Below are 16,613 nucleotides of genomic sequence, written 5' to 3'. Positions count from 1 at the left end.
GCTTTGAAGGCCCGGTCATCTTGCGCTGGCTTTAGTGCCTGCTGCCCGGTGTGTTTCTCTCTTTCATGCTGGCTCTGGCAGATAGACATCTACACTCAGAATTCCTCTCACCTTCTGCGAGGAGGATAAATGTGAGGAGCCTTCACCCTGTCCTCCCAGATTGTGAAGCCCTCCTGTAACAAGTAGGAACCAGCAGTGGCATCCAGGTAGGGAGCTTCATTGGCCGAGAAGCACTGTCTAATAATTACCGGCTAGAAGCTGTAATTTTCAAGGTCTGGATAATCATTTCTTTCCCTCACTGATTTTCTTGGTTTTATCGGCATACATTCACATATTTAATTTAATAGTTCAGTCGCGTCAAGAAGAGCTGTACAATCATCACCACAATCAGTTTCAGAACATTTTCTTCTTTCTTGGCTCTCGTTTCCGCACAACCTCCCCTGTCATGCTCCTAGGTAATTCTTGATGCACTTATTGTCTCTATAGATTTCCCGATCCTGGATTCCATACACAGAAAACCATACAAATCACTCGCAGGAAGAAGAGAGAAAGAGAGAGAACAATGAGAAAACCTCAATCAAAAAGCAAACAAAAAATATTAAAGAATAAAACCAGCTTTGGGATGGGTCAAAAGACAGATCAGATGATCAAGTGCTACATTTGACTCTAACTACTTGAGCCATACTCAACTTTACAGTGCTCCCTGTGTGATAACAAGCTAGCCGTTCACATCCTTTTACTCTGGTCAGAGGGTATTTACAGGAGGCTTAATCTATCTGCGGGTCCTGCAAATGGATTTTGGGCTTCCACTGTCATCCATCGCCTTCTACAAACCAGGTATTCGGTATTTAGGCTCTGATCCTATTCACTCCTTTAACTTTAGATTTTATTATTCATAATTCTTGGATCACACAGGCTGGATCATCAGGTATTGACAACCGGATGTTTTCAGGAGATAGCGGGGAGCTTCTGACTATGATGCCGGCAGGTATCCCACCAGTATTTCAAATACTAGCAGAGTCACCTAAGCTAGATAGGTTTCAGCAGTGCTCATCTGGACTAAGGTACATTAGGAAGAAAGGCCTGGCAATCCACCTTTGAAAATGAGCCAATAAAATCTCCACATCTTCCAATATTTTCCGGTAGAGTGCTGGAAGATGAGACCCTGTGTTGTGTATTGGCACTGCCCAGTAGCACAGTGGCTCAAGCATGGCAATGATTATGAAGGTGGTCCAAGACTCGGCATTGTACTGTTCTGTTGACATAAGGTTTACATGAACTGGAGCCAACTCAGTGGAAATTAACACGTTGCATGCAGGGCAGTAGGTTATGCTGGGACTGGCTACAGAGTTTGTTAGGGCCGGTGCAAAATGAACACGAGAGGCCCTGTGTTCAGATGTTATTAAGGATTTCAACATGACCGCCAACGCAAACTAAATAGATTTGACTGCCAGCGAGTCTACTTTGACCCATGGTGCCCCTATAGGACTGAGTAGAACTGCCCTTGTGGGTTTCCCAGCCTGTCACACTTTTACGAGGACCAGAAAGCTTTGTCTCCTGTGGAGCGTCTGAGGGGCGGAAACTGCCGACTTTGCCTTTGGGGGTCCAGTTTGTACCCTGCTATGCCCGCAGGGCGATAGCAGAACATGAAACCCGTGGGAGACCTTGTGAGCAGAGAGCGCTGTGGGATTGTGCATGTCAAATGCTCTCAGGGAATGGACAGTGGGTCATAGTGGACAGAGATGGAAGAGCAGAGTTTAAAGCCTCTGAGTGTTTCTTTCTGAAGTGAAACCTGTTGGCCCCGCTCTGTAAGTGTTTGGTGTGAGTTGGCAGTGAGGCAACATGAAAGGTGTGTGGCTCTGCATTTTTCCAGAACAAAGCAGGATTCCTTAGAATGAAGTCATGTTTGCAGGCAGGTGGCTTACCTTCCTTTGCTTTTGGTGACAGCACTCTGACTGAGGCAGAAAGAAGATTCGTGTTTAGAATGGACTTTTTAGAACAGGCCTCTGATAAAGTTTGGCTCTCCATGAGTGGACCACATCTTTCCCTTCTTCCTCAGGAGAAGCAATGGGGATGCCACGAGACCGGCTTTTAGAGGACGTGGTAAGGGAGAGGTAAAAACATAGCGCCGTATGCCCATCAGCCAACAGCATTGGTTATCTCAAAGAAACCACCTAGAATTGGGGCCAAATTCCCAAACTAAACTCATTGCCATTGAGTTGATTCTTACTCTCAGCAACGTTGCCTGAGTGTAGTGCTCCCTTTCCCTCCGGCTTACTGAAGCCACAGAAGGCAGCTTTCAGCAAACGGTGTTGTGTGACTGGGAAGTTCTGGGCCAAGGTCTTGAGCCACCCTGGCCTTCTTATCAATGTGGGAATGCAGGTGGGTGGGGTGATGTGTGTGTGTGTGTGTGTGTGTGTGTGTGAGAGAGAGAGAGAGAGAGAGAGAGAGAGAGAGAGAGAGAGAGAGAGAGAGAGAGAGAGAGAGAGAGAGAAACATACAGGAGGAGGGAAAGAAGAAAGAAGGAGAATGGAAAAGAGGGCAGGAGGGAGGGAAATGTTCCCATGGGAAGCATGTCCGAAAAGGAATATTGGTATTGGGTTGAGGCTAGATAAATATCAGGAGAGTGTGGATATTTATGTCCCTAAGTTTATTGGTCTGGTTCCTCTCTGTCTGTACTTCTTCCTGTCACCCTATGCTGCCTGTGAATTTTCCTAAACAGGAGTGCTTGACAGAGAAACCAGTCATGGTATTTCCTTTGTCAGCTCTCTATTGTCATTCCCTCACCGTTTCTATGAATGTTCCTTTGTTGATAGAATGAGATTCTGACACATCTTGGAGTCTTGACCGCTCTCTTTGTTAAAGTCATTTTAAAACAGATTAAGCAAAATATACACATTTGCGATGAGAACGCTCAAAGGAACAAATCCACGCATGTTGCTGACATGATTGATCTGAAGTGCCTCCCACTTTCCATCTGGCCAGTTCTGTGTGCCCTATCTGCAGAGCTGCCACCGCCTCGCACTGCTTGCCGACTCTTGCTGGAATGCCTGGTAGCACGTCTTTGGTCCGAGGCAATGGGCTGGAATCTGAAATTCTGTATATCACAACATTCTGGAACTTTTTAAGCCTACCTATTTGGTGTCTGAGGACTTGAGTGGGCCTGTGGAATCTATTTTCAACAACTCTCAGGTGAACCTGAAGCCATGCAGAATTGAAAATGTCCAGGTCTGCTCCACTGTGTCGAAGTTCACTTAGTGCTGAGGTGTGTTGGACGTGGGTTACATCTTATGGACAGGACCCAACAGTAGATGCTGTGGATTTGTCTGGAAGGGGAGGGAAAGTTCCCGCTACCAGATGACATCAGCAGAATAGTTCACTGCCTTCTTCATCATCACCTCCAGGAAGGTTTCAGGCCAACTCTTTCCCTGAGAGTCGTTTTTGGTGATGGGAAGAGGGGATTGAGGATATTGAATGACTGAGTGTGGGGCTGCTCTGAGTGTCAGAGAGTGGGAGGTGACACCCAACCAAAATGGACTAGGTGTGGCCAGAGCTGTGATCTGCCACTTACGTTCACAACTTACTACGTGACAACCATGAATTTCCAGCAGTTTTTTCTCAATAAAATGACATTAAAACACACCTCTTATATCTGTGCACTTGGGTGTGTTCTAACAGGCCACCCATGGGTCACATGAAATGTTGGCCACAGACAGGACTTTCAGAGGAGCATACTTGGGGCCAGGCCATTTCTTTTCCTCATCCAGCACCTGGAGGGGCAGTGCCTCATGGTAGAAATTAGCTGGATGGGTTGAGTCTCCTCATTTTACATATGGGAGAGCAGAGGTCGGCCTGAGCCTTTGCCACTGCTAAGCTAGGGCTGCACCAGGCTCAAGGGTCACTTGTCCACAGCCACATTCCCGAGGGAGCCTGTGTGGCTTCAAGAATATAATTTTGATGTGATATTCTCATTTCCTTCTTATATAGAGAGCACACAGTCTAGAGCTAATTGGAGTAGCTTGGGGAAGCCACTGTATGCAGTGAAATTTATTGACTGGTGATTAGTCCAGGAGAGAGAGTCTGGGATACGTCTTCCAGAATCTTCTCAGCTGTTTGGAGGAGTCCTTGTAACACCTACAAGTTACGTATGCCTTCATGAGACAACACAAGGAGTCTTCTGTGGCGCACCTGCGCTTACCATTGGGAATGCGGGCTACTCTTGATAAACGCTATTAACTGTTTGTGTATAACCAGTGATCACTCCAGGTGGCATGGCTGTGGACGTGGTAACCAATCAGAATGAATAAATAGTGTTTCTTCTCACATTCTTGGGGGTACTGCATGAACCTGACTTTGTCCTTTTTTATTAATTTTTAGGACTGATTTCTGTGTTCATAAAGATGAGCCGTGTGACACTGTGGGTAAGTTGGGAGTTGGAATTTGAACCTAAAGGGTCGGTAATCTCTGTAATAATCTGGAGACTGTTTTTTTCACTGGGAGGAGCATCGTCAAGCAAGCCCTGCCATTTCTATAGTCTCCTTTTGTATAAATCTGTTCCTGGACTTTATCTTCCATTTTTCGTTCCATAAGTTTTGCGGTTGTTTATAGCAGAATGCACCTAGACAAAAGGTTAATAAAGAAGATATGGAAAAATCAAAGCCAGGGTGGAAGGAACCACCAGCACGCTTCAAGGAGTCTGGAGTCTGAACCTTTGGGTGCCAGAGGCAGGAGGGGAAGCAAGTTGAGTAACACCATTGTTGGCTTGTGACAGAAAGGTTTTGGTTTGTTCTTGTGTGTGCTGATGGTCTTTCTCAGGTGCCCTCAGAGGTGAGCATGAGGATGCCCTTGCCACACTGGGCTCCCCCTCTCACCCTTGCCACTAGGCTGGTTGTAGACCCACAGAGGTGAGACTGAATGTCCAACTGAGGAAAGCGCCCCTTCTTCTTCCCAACTCCACTCCACTGGACACCTTTCATCCATTTTCCCATCACTTGTCAATTTTCTTTCGCCACTTATATCCGACCTTTGGATTCTTCTTTGGTTTGGGGATTAGAGAGGGCGATTTTGGTTTAAAAGAGGAAACACTAAGAGATCTTCTAATCTCCTCTGCTATACCACAATCGTTAATTTACCAAGAGTCTAAGGATTGCATTGCCAAAATCAAAACTCTTAATCTAATGTGCTTAGGATCGTAAGGAAATTGAAGGAACGCTGGTATAAATTTAAAGCCTTCTCATGGAATCCTGGCCAGTGGCGACACCATCTTTGCCCAAACAAGCTGGTTGACTTTAGGTTTCTTGATCTATGAAATGGTCACTTTGGACAAGAGGCTTCTAATGCCCATTACAATCCACAATAAAGATAATGAACACTCATTGCACACTTTAGCGTTTACAAATAGGCTTTTTGTATAGTATAATTTATCATCTAAAACCTGCGAACTATATATGAAAAAGTAAACCAATCAATCAGCCTGTGCTTCCTAATTTCGGGGTTCTCTTAAGAATAATGACTTTCTAGACAGATGCAATGGAAAATGTGCTTCAATAGAAGGTAGTTGGCATATGGATAAATCATATGGCTAAAACTGTAAAAGATTTGTTACAGTCTCTACCCATCGACAAACCTGCTCTTAGGAGTGGCTACTCCTCAATGTTGACAGCTACCAGATTTCTATCTGCGAGGCAGCCTCTGCTCCATGAGCCTCCTGCTCCCTGTGCACAGCGATACTGCTCGATCATCTTGCACTTGCTTGTCTATCTTCCCCGGAAGAATGCTGCTACACAGAGCTCGGCTTTTGTCTCCTTCAGTGACTGGCTCAGACCGTGAGGGGCTCAGTCACTGTCGTTTACTGATTGCACAAATGAAAAGATGAATGAAAGAGCATAGATGAAGGGCTCTGAGGATTGTGAACAACACGAATCTCATCACATGGTTTCCTTTCATGCTTATATTCTTGGTAGCCGCCATCACTTTGGCTCTGACTCATGACCCATGTGTAACAGAATGAAATATTGCTAACCCTGCACCAGTTTATTATGGTTGGTTTGCCCGATTTCAATGTTGCCACCATTGTGCTTTGCATACCTTCTAACACAAAGAGCTCATCTTCCAGCACTGTTTCAGACAATATTCTGTCTTGAACCATAGGCTAAATTTCTAAAGTAGATCTCCAGGCCTTTCTGCCTCGTCTGCCTTAGTCCAGAAGCTCTGATGAAGATCCATCCACCAGGTGTGACCCTGATGGCATTTGAAATACTGGTGGCATGGCGTCTAGTATCAGAACAGCATACAAACTAACATAGTGTCACAGGAGTAAATACTGCATAACTCTCTTCCCCTTGAAGAGTAGGTGAGGCAATTCTAATCAAGCATCATTTCCTTTTCTAAAACAAATTGGCCTTCCATTCACTTGAAGCTTACCCATCTACAGCTGAAAAACATCCGTGTCCTTACATGACCTCCTGGTGTGTATGTCTCATTTCCTAAGGCAGCCTGGAAAGCTTTCCTGGACTAGATGTAATCATAGTTACGTAATAGCTAGTTAGCTCAGTGCTAAACTAGCCTGCCATCCTGCCTTTCCATAGCATGGTCTTTCTAGCACCTCAGTGGTCTCAGTTCTCAAGTGCTGCATAGCACAAAGTACCACAAGTGGGTGTCTTAAAGAACAGGAGTAAATTTTCTCATAATTTCAGAGGATAGAAGTTTGAATTCAGGGCTTGGTTCTAACGGGAGGCCAGTCCTTGTCTGTGGGCCTAGGAATTTCTTGGCATTCCTTGATGTCTTTCTTCCCCTGTGTATGTCTCTGTGTCTATTTGGCTCTTTTAATAACTCAGAAGTGACTAAGTTTTTGATCCGCCAGACATTGATATAACCTCATTAATATTACAAGGGTAAAACCTCTATTTCCAAACATGATCATGTTTGTGGATACAGAGGTTAGGCTTTCAACACATAGTTTCACAGGGTACAATTGAATCCACAACACCAATGACTGTCAATTTTTACAGAGAATTTTATATTTTTTTCTTTCTTAAACTTTTATATGGTGGTTTCTTGCTATAGATGTATTTATTTTAACATGTCACAATTGACATGTGCATATTATCAAGTCAGTGAGAACAAAGGGGTGAGTTGATGGACAGAAACACTGAGAACAGTTCTAGAAGTCTTAGAGCAATCCAATTTAATGATCTCGTTTTAACCTCTCAAGAAAGAATTATTATCTGCCTTCCATCTCTAAGACTCTGCCATGCCAACATCCCATTTATTTTGGATTTTGTTTTTAGTGCACAAAATAGAAACCGATTTACATGGAGTCAGCCTGTGGTGCTGATGTGAAGAGACCTTTGAACGGCTGCCAGCTGTAGGAGAAGCGCTTTGTGCTGAGACGAGCTGGTGCCTTGAGATAACAAGGAGAGCCTGGACAGCGTCCATGCTTTGTAAGCCTCCCGTTAGATAACAGGACTTTTTTTTGGGGGGGGGGGTTGTTGGTTTTGACTGGGGTATAAGTAACCTAGAGTGAAGAGCACACATTTCAAGCATACAGCTTTGTGGATTTTTAAATTTCTACTTGTACACTTGAACCAACGATCCTTGAAAAGATCTAGAATGTTGGCAGCCTCGGGAAAGGTTTCCCATTTCCCCTTACCAACCAGTTACCACTACCACCCCTGCAAAGGGAGGGAACCATGTTTGCTGTTGCTTTTAGGTGTAAGCCAATTGGTTCACAGAGACCCTTTGTACCTCAGAACAGAACTGCCCAGACCAGCCCCAACCTCACAATCGTTCCTACAGTTAAGGCCATTGTTGTATCCTTGGTGTCAATCCCATCTGTTGCGTCTCACCATCTTCACTTCTTCATAAGCACTTTGACTGTACTTGACACAATGTAGATCTGTTCATTCTACTCTACTGGAAGTTCACGGAATATTCAAAACACTGTCACAACACCCTAATTTGTTATCATGGGGTCTCTAGCTTTATTCCTTTTTTAAAAAAAAACATTTTATTAGGGACTCATACAACTCTTAGCACAATCCATACATACATCAGTTGTATAAAGCACATCTGTACATTCTTTGCCCTCATCATTTTCAAAGTATTTGCTCTCCACTTAAGCCCTTTGCATCGTCCTCTTTTTCCCCCTCCCTCCCCGCTCCCCCCTCCCTCATGAGCCCTTGATAATTTATAGAATATTATTTTGTCATATCTTGCTCTGTCCAGCGTCTCCCTTCACCCCCTTTTCTGTTGTCCGTCCCCCAGGGAGGAGGTCACATGTAGATCCTTGTAATTGGTCCTGTCTTTCCAGCCCACTCACCCTCTACTCTCCCAGTATCGCCCCTCACACCCCTGGTCCTGAAGGTATCATCCACTCTAGATTCCCTGACAACACCATAATTTAAAGGCACCAATTGTTGTTTTCTTTATTCACTGTTCATCTTTCACATGCATAAAAGGAAAGAAAAAAATATTGTAACCTGAGCCAGGTGCGTCTTTGCCTTTTAACATTTTTTAAAAATTTTAATCAAATTCATCTAACTTGTTTTCTTTTTTTTTTTAGGTTTGTTTGTTTTTTGTTTTGTTTTGTTTTTTGTTTTATTAGGGGCTCATACAACTCTTATCACAGTCCATACATATACATACATCAATTGTATAAAGCATATCTGTACATTCTTTGCCCTAATCATTTTCTTTTCTTTTAACATCTTAAAGAGATCTTTTTGTTGTTTATTTGAAAGTAGCCATTTGCCACAAACACATTAAATCAGCTTTAATTTTCTTTCCTTCCTGTTTGTAACCACGCCCACCAGGTTTGGGTCTAATGGGTGAGGAAACTGCAGGGCATTCAGGCTGTGACCTCTCCTCCCACCACACTTTTATGTGTAGCAGAGAATATATGCAGGGAAAACTGTATAAAACACAGTGGTCCAGTGCTCCTCACCTGACCCCCATGAATGTGGCCCCTTTTCTTGATCTTGTCCCCTCCCAGACTCCTTCCTTCTCTCTCTCCCTCCACCCCCTCATCCTCACAGTCGCCTTCATCATCTGATTCTTTTGTTGTAAAATCCACTTTTCCTAGTTTTTCCTTTCCTTTTTAATAATGGAGCCATGAAGTATTTATTTTATGAGACTGACTAGCATTGCTAAGACAAGTCTTCCAAATTTTTCCATGTCCTGAGGGGTTCTGTAGAGAAGCAGAATGTTCCATTGTATGTATGTACCGGAGTTGATGGCTCCGTTCCTTCACAGAAAGGTGATTCGGTGTTTTCGTCTTTGTGATAGCATAGAAGGTACTGCCATAAGCTTGGTGCGCATACATCTGTATTTTAATTTTTATTTATGTGGAGTATATATCAAGTGTGGAGATTGTACAGGCACATATTATTATTATTATTATTATTATTAAAGGATCATTTTATTGGGGGATCTTAAAGCTCTTATAACAATCCATACATCAATTGTATCAAGCATATTTGCGCATATGTTGCCATCATTATTTTCTAAATGTGTACTTTCTGTTGCGCTCTTGATATCAGCTCCTCTTTTTCCCTCTGTCCCCCTTGTGTCCCCTTGATAAATGATAAACTATTATTATTTTCATATATTATACTGACCAATGTCTCCCTTTCCCGTGGTTCCTGTTGTTTGTCGGGGTGTGGTGGGGGGAAAGTTGTGTCAATCATTGTGATCAGTTCCCCCTTCCTGTTTGCATTTGTTTAAGCCCTTTGTTTCCCATAGTAGATGTATAGTCTGCAGTCTCAGCCGTAAAGTAAACTGTCCTAATTTCTGCAACCCTCTCTAACATTTGTTATTTTCTGAAATTTGCTATCAGTTTATATATGGTGCTATCACACCATTGTTTTAATTTGTATCTCTCTTATGACTAATGATTATGAGCATTTCTTTACATTTCCCACCAACCTCCACTCTCATGCCATTAGGTAATTTTTTTTAGTTCTAAAGTGGTTTTATTGGCATACAGTCCAATAAAATAAAATTATCATACAATTAAATAGTTCGGTCACTTCTAGAAGAGTTATACAGTCATCACCACAATCAATTTTAGTACATTTTCTATTTTCTTGTATTCATTGTTATTAGCTCCTTGTTTCTCCCCAGCATTACCCACCATGCTGCTAAGAAACCATTAATCTAGTTATTGTCTCTATGGAGCCTTTAAGTTATTCTTAAGTCAGTTATTGTCTCTATAGATTTACCTGTCTTGAACTTTATATACAGAAAATCAAACAAAACGCAAATATAAAAAGAAAAAAAGCTAACAACAATGACCAAAGAAAATGGAGACTCTCTCAATGGAAAAGCAAGTAGAAAATATTTAAAAATTCCCACAACTGTAAAAATACAACTAAAATCAAAAGGGTGATAAAGTGATAAGGTATTAATTTAACTTAACTACATTGGGCATAATTGTCTTTACAGTGCGTTCTGATCATAAAGCCATTTACATCTCTCCACTGTGATCAAAGGCTATTCACCAGGGGATTAATCCATGTGAGTATCCTGAGAATTTTGGTCTTCCACTGTAATCCGTAGCCCTATGCAAATCAAGTGTTCAGAATTTAAACTCTGATACCATTTGTTCCTTTGGGTTTTAGTATTTACACTTCTTGGATCACATAGGCTGGTGTCCTTCTTCCATATGGACTTATTTGATAGCCTCATTTAGATAGCTGCTTATTTTAACATAAGATGTTAAAACCCAAGACACTTTTCATTCTGATAGCCTGGCATCATTTGGTCTCTTCTGATAACATGTCCAAAGTACATGAGACAAAGTCCCACCTTCTTCAAAAGCAGAGTGGTTTACTCTGTTGGTAGCCCATGGAGCTGTCAATATTGTTCATCAATATCACAGTCCAAATACTTCCATTTTTCTTTGGCCTTTCTTATTCATAGTCCAATTTTCACATGTATATGTGACTATGGAAAATGCCACAGCATGGGTGAGGTGCATGCACCTTTGTCCTCAAAGTAACCTCCTTGCTTTTTAACATTCTAAAGAGGTCTTGTACAGCACATTTACCCAAAACAATGCATCTTTTGATCTTCTGACTGCTACTTCCAGGAGCCAATCAAGATGAAATCCTTGACAATTTCAACCTTTTCTCCATTTATCATGATATTACGCATTGGTCCAATTGCGAGGATTTTGGTCTTCATTACATTGAGTTGTAATCCATACTGAAGACTGAACTTCTTGATCTTCCTCAGCAAGTGCTTCATGCTCTCCTCACTTTTAACAAGCACGAGTTTGTCACCTTCACACACCAGGTTGCTAATAAGCCTCCCTCCAATCCCACAATACATTGTTCTTCATATGAGCCAGTTTGTTGTGCTGTGGTGACGTGGGGGTTGTGTGATGCGGGAAGCTGTGTCACGGGTATTTCTCACATACCATCAGGGTCACCCAAAGGAAACAGGGTTCAGCAGAGCTTCTTGACTAAGAACCGGCTGCAGAGAAGGAGTAACTTGTTCACTGTAGAGGAATTCGCCACTGACCACCTTGTAAACAGCAGTGGAGCATTGAAAACTATTGCATGTTCGATGTCTGTGTGGGTTCGTACCCCACTCCTGGTACCATAATTTGTTAGTCTGTGTACTTTAGAAAAACAAATCCATAGAAACTCATGTAAGAGAGAGAGTTTTATATAAAGGTTCAGTGCACATCAAGAAAACATCCCACCCCAGTGCTGCCCAAGCCCACAAGTCCAACATTAACCCATATGTCCAACACCAATCCACAAAGTCCTCCTCCATCTCACAAAACACACGCAATGATGCTGACTGCAGGAGGAAAGCCAAGTCAGTGAATGTGTAAGCATTTCAGCGCTGGCAAGGGTCTCCACACAGCTGCTCCAGCACTCGGGGCTGCATCAGTGTAAGTCCATGCGGCTTCTCCTTGGGGATGTCTCACAGGAAGTGAGCCTTGCCAGCTGAAGCAGGGAACCCGCTAAGGCAGGTATAACCTGGTCCGACCATCACAAAGCAAGAGACCCGAGAACTAGAAAGGCGAGGCTCACCAAGCCATTTAGCTCTCCATCCTTTAATTTACCCCACATGTGTTTATTTGCCAGGTTGGCAAAATGAACTTTAACTATCTCAATCCACCCCTTGCCAACTTGGCAACTGTACATAATTCTTTATCCTCACAATTGCAATTAAATAATGCCTACACCTTAATCCTATAATTCTGTGAATATATTCCCCCACCTATGAAAGTTTGTAAGCCAACGACTTCATGCCTTTATCCCCCAATTTATATACTGCCCACTTACATCAACCCAGTGCTCTGAGGAGACAATCATATTTTTCAACACAAAGAATCTTCATTCCAGTTGGAACCTTGTGAAGTCTGCACCCATAAGCAAAGTCAAATCCGGACAGGCCATCCATAAAGTCAGCAACAATATGCATCAGTTCACAGGCTCAAAAATCTCTTTATTTGGTTGGGTTCTGGTCAACGCAATGTGGGCTGCCTCACTCAGCCTCCACAGGGTGCCATTTGGTCGCCTTGCCTTTAGACCATGGGCTCTCACCAATACTCAATATGCCTAGGACCATCGTGCTAGGTCATGAACTTCAGACCAGTCAACCCGCTCTCATCTTCTCCTCTTTTCCCTGTAAACCAAGTCCACGGGGTCAGTGGCCAAACTCATCCCATCTCTTCATTGCTGCATCTCTCCCATTTCTACTCATCTGAGACCTAGAGCAAAGCCACTCTTTTTTCAAAAGTGATATTCATGTTTCTAATTATGCCTTTGAACACATGCTGTGATTTTCAAGAGGTTTTGTGAAAGGTTTCAATTTTGGAAATGAAATTGCATGCTTCTAGTAATTAGGGACCAGACTATGTTGGCAACTGCTGTCATCTTCAACCTACCAAAAGAATATGGACCATTCATTTAAGAGAGCTAGTGAAATAGCAGCCTGTCAGTTTTATTATTAATTTACCAAAAAGTCAACTGAGCTCTCTTAGCTGATAGATTTACTGGAAAAGTTACTAAATACATATTCAGTGAACTCAGTTCTATTCTCACATGTTCAGTTTTGTGCATGGGCACCAAGATATTTTTAGCAGTTTTCATTGGATTGTGTCTCACTGTTGGCAGACACCTTCTAAGAGACTGTAGGATCTTCTAGGCCTAACTAGAATGGAATAGGGAAAGAACTGGGTGAGAGGTTCCCGATATTTACCCCTGCCTGGTATGGCCTGTGTGTCATGGCTTGAAAATAGTGACAGAATGAATAAAAATGCTGGTGTGTGTATGTACACACCAGCATTGATGCATTGGGTGTTCAAAAGAATATGAAGTACCCTGGATTGCAGAAGAATGAACAAGTCTTAGAAGTACAAGCAAAAGTTCCCGGTGAAGCAGGTCGGTCAGACTGCATCAGCTTTCTTTGGATAAGTCTGCAGGAAAGCCCACATTTGGTAGTGGGTCAATGAAAATGAGCAAATCTTTCAATGAGAAAGATTGAGACAACAGCCTCAACAATGGACTCAAACATACTAACTTCAGCATAGGACTGGGAAACATTTCATTCTCTCACCTGTGAGGTAAAAGGAACTGGGCTGTGCAGTGCGAGGTCCCTCTATGGTAGCTTAAACCCATCTATATCTTTGCATTAGAAGCATCCAGCAATCTGAAGCTATGCAGATGGACAGGCTTGAAAGCCCCATGGGTGAGGTCTACTCTCCCATAGGGTCACCACGAGTCAAAAGTGGACTCTCTGACAATTTTGTAGGCACATACGTAAGGTCACTGTGAATCAGAACTACTTGACAGTGAACAATGGTAGCAACATGCCCTGTTGTAAACATTCATGCCTCTATAAATGTATGTCCATGGAAGTGTAGCATGTGTTTGTGGGTAAGTGTGCATGATATTTTTACCATATGTGTGGCAGTCTTGGTGATTTCTGTAAGTCCTGCAAATAGGAATACACCGGAAAGACCTGTCAGTCATGCAGACAGAGCCCATGCACGAGGTTCGTGGTTGGGATTTGGCACAATGTTGACACTGAAAGTAGAATATGAGTCTCCAAATTTCTTCGTGCTCTTTCCAGGGTAGAATTTCAAGTTATATAATGACTTGAATGAGTTTTTAAGTGGTAACAAAATATAAGTATGTTTGGGCATGGAAGGGGTTTCTGTCAACCAATTGGAGATGTGGAAGCATGTTTCTTTTGGAAACAGCCTAACAAAACCTGCTGTCATGTTTTATTGTAATGTTTTGGCTAAAGAGCAAAAGGGTTGAGAAAGAAGAGCCCTGTGAGCAAACTGTCCAGTGTGGTCCTTCAAGTGCAGGCTTCAGGGTTCATGTCAGAAAAGCAATACCTTCTAAGAGAAGTCTTCTGCCAGGGTTCCTAGCTAAACTATTCCCAGGTTCCTTGCTCCAGTAGAGATTCCTCTGAGACACACATCCGATACCATGGTGGTGGTGTTGTTAACTTCTGGGGAGATCAGTGTCAGGCTAAAGCCCAATGCCCAACAATCTTAGTGAGACCTCATCAGGAAGATCCCATAGTCCCGAGGATGCTCCATCTCTTTGGTCAAAGATGATGACAATGAGCTAGAATGATGCTATATGCTTCATGCCATAACCATAGCTCTTTCTCTACCTGGAAGTTTCTGAGTCATGCTACCCTTCATTTGGTTTGCTAAAAGCAATACAAACCCTCCCCCATTCAAGTGGGAAGAAGGGAATAAAAGTATGAGTCCACTGCACAAGATCTCTTTAAAGCATGGAAAAGGAAAACTATCACTTTGTGAAGTAAGGCATGGCTGACCCAAACCATGGTATTTTCTTCAAATGCATGTGAAGATTGGACAGTGAGAATTGAAGACTGCAGAAGAATGGATGCATTTGAATTAGAAGGTTGGCAAAGAATAGGGAAAGCATCGTCGACTTAACAGAAGAACAAACAAGTCTATCTGAGAAAAAGGGGGGCCAGAAGTCTCCCTGAAAGGATATATTGTCAGGAGAGACCAGTTCCTGGAGAAGGGCATCTCGCTTGGTAAAGCAGAGGGTCAGCAAAAAATCAACAAGGTGGGTTGACACAGTGGCTGGAACAATGGGCTCCAGCATAACAATTGTTGTGAGGTTTGCTCAGGACTAGGTAGTGTGTCCTTCGGGTGCATATAAGGCTTCTCTGAGTCAGACCCAACCTGCTGCACCTAACGACACGCTTGAGGACCTGGCCTGAGCCAAGCGGGCTTTGAGAGCCCCTAAGGAGTAACAATTACAAAATAGGCTGCATCTCCACTTTACCAAACATGATGTCCTTCTCCAGGTCTCTCCTGACAATATGTCCCAAGTGTAAGATGAAGTCTTGCCATCCTGGCCTCAAAGGGGCACTTTGGCCTTACTTCTTCCAGTACAGATAGGGTTGTCCTTTTAGCAGCCCACGATGCGTTCACTATGCCTCTCCAGCACCACAATCCATATGCATCGATTCAACTGCAGGGCTCTTTTAAGTGGAGCCGAGTTGGTCCGCTCCAGTTGTTGGAACACTCAGAATTAACTAGAGTTAGGACACACATGGAGACCTTTCCAGGGTCAGAATTGCAATTTGGGGGAGAAAGTTAATAGTTTTCATATTTCAGGTAGTTCATCAGACCCCTAAGACCTTTGGGAATTCATGTGAGTTTTAAAAATGAGAAGTACTTCCAGAAGTTGAGAGAGAAGGTTTTTCCAGACCATCTGAACTGTTTCATACTTGGTGGTCTACTTTTCCTCGGGGGATCAGATCTGAGCCTGGCTGTTATTAGAGCTTGGGTTCAAGGGACCTTTTGATGACTAGTATTGATCACTGGAATCAGAAATGCCTGGATCTATGTCATCTTTGAACCCATTAGTATGTTTGAGTCCATTATTGTGGCCACTGGTAGATTTTGAATGCCTTCTTCCTACTGGGGGCTCATCTTTCAGCATTATTTCAGACCAGGTGTTGTTTTTGATTCCACTGTTGTTGTGGGTTTCCAATGACAAAAATTCATAAAGCCAATCACAGACCTTTCTAAATAGTTTTCCATTGTCTTAAGTCTCCACTGAAATTTTCCCATCATGGGTGGTCATTCTGGTATCTGAAATACCAGTGGCATAGTTTTCAGCAAAATGCAAGTCATCACAGTTGACAAATTTGACAGACAGGTGGTGGGAGCAATCTTTAGTGATGAGTTAAAATGCAGTTGTGGACTTTACTGTGTTCCTGTGGGGGAATTCCTTGCATTGTTGCAGGTATTGGGGCTGAGAAGGGGAAGAAGAACAAAGCTGCTGCTTCCTGAGAGCAACTCCAGCTAGTTACAGAATGTTGGGCTCTGGGGGGTTTCATGTGGACCCAAAGCTTCCAAGCCTCGGATGAGGGCCAGAGCCTAGGTCTTACCTTTGTCTCCAGAGCAGCAAGGTGGGTGCAACAGGAGCCCTATAATCGTGGTCCCCCAGTACGAAGGTGGCCTGTAGCGGTGGGTCAATATGCTCTGGGTTTGCGCTGGCTGAGGGGAAAGGAAAGATCGGCCTATAAGACATACAGGGAGGGATTGAGTGTGGAAGTCCTTCTCCATCTCTGAGAGGATGGAGGGAGACTGA

At 43.1% G+C, this 16,613-nt stretch overlaps 1 protein-coding gene across 1 annotated transcript in view; it reads left to right on the top strand.

The window, feature by feature from the left end:
• The window catches only part of ADAMTS17 (ADAM metallopeptidase with thrombospondin type 1 motif 17), a 434,502-nt gene that overhangs the window by 99,919 nt on the left and 317,970 nt on the right, over window positions 1-16,613 (top strand). The window contains exon 7 of the mRNA XM_075557910.1: window positions 4,378-4,421. Within this exon, the coding sequence (XP_075414025.1) occupies window positions 4,378-4,421 (44 nt within the window). The remainder of the gene's footprint in view (window positions 1-4,377; window positions 4,422-16,613) is intronic.

Source organism: Tenrec ecaudatus, chromosome 9 (assembly GCF_050624435.1).
Source record: "Tenrec ecaudatus isolate mTenEca1 chromosome 9, mTenEca1.hap1, whole genome shotgun sequence".
Classification (NCBI taxonomy): domain Eukaryota; kingdom Metazoa; phylum Chordata; class Mammalia; order Afrosoricida; family Tenrecidae; genus Tenrec; species Tenrec ecaudatus.
Note: the sequence above shows the minus strand (reverse complement) of the source record. Positions and strands in the feature narration are given on the sequence as shown.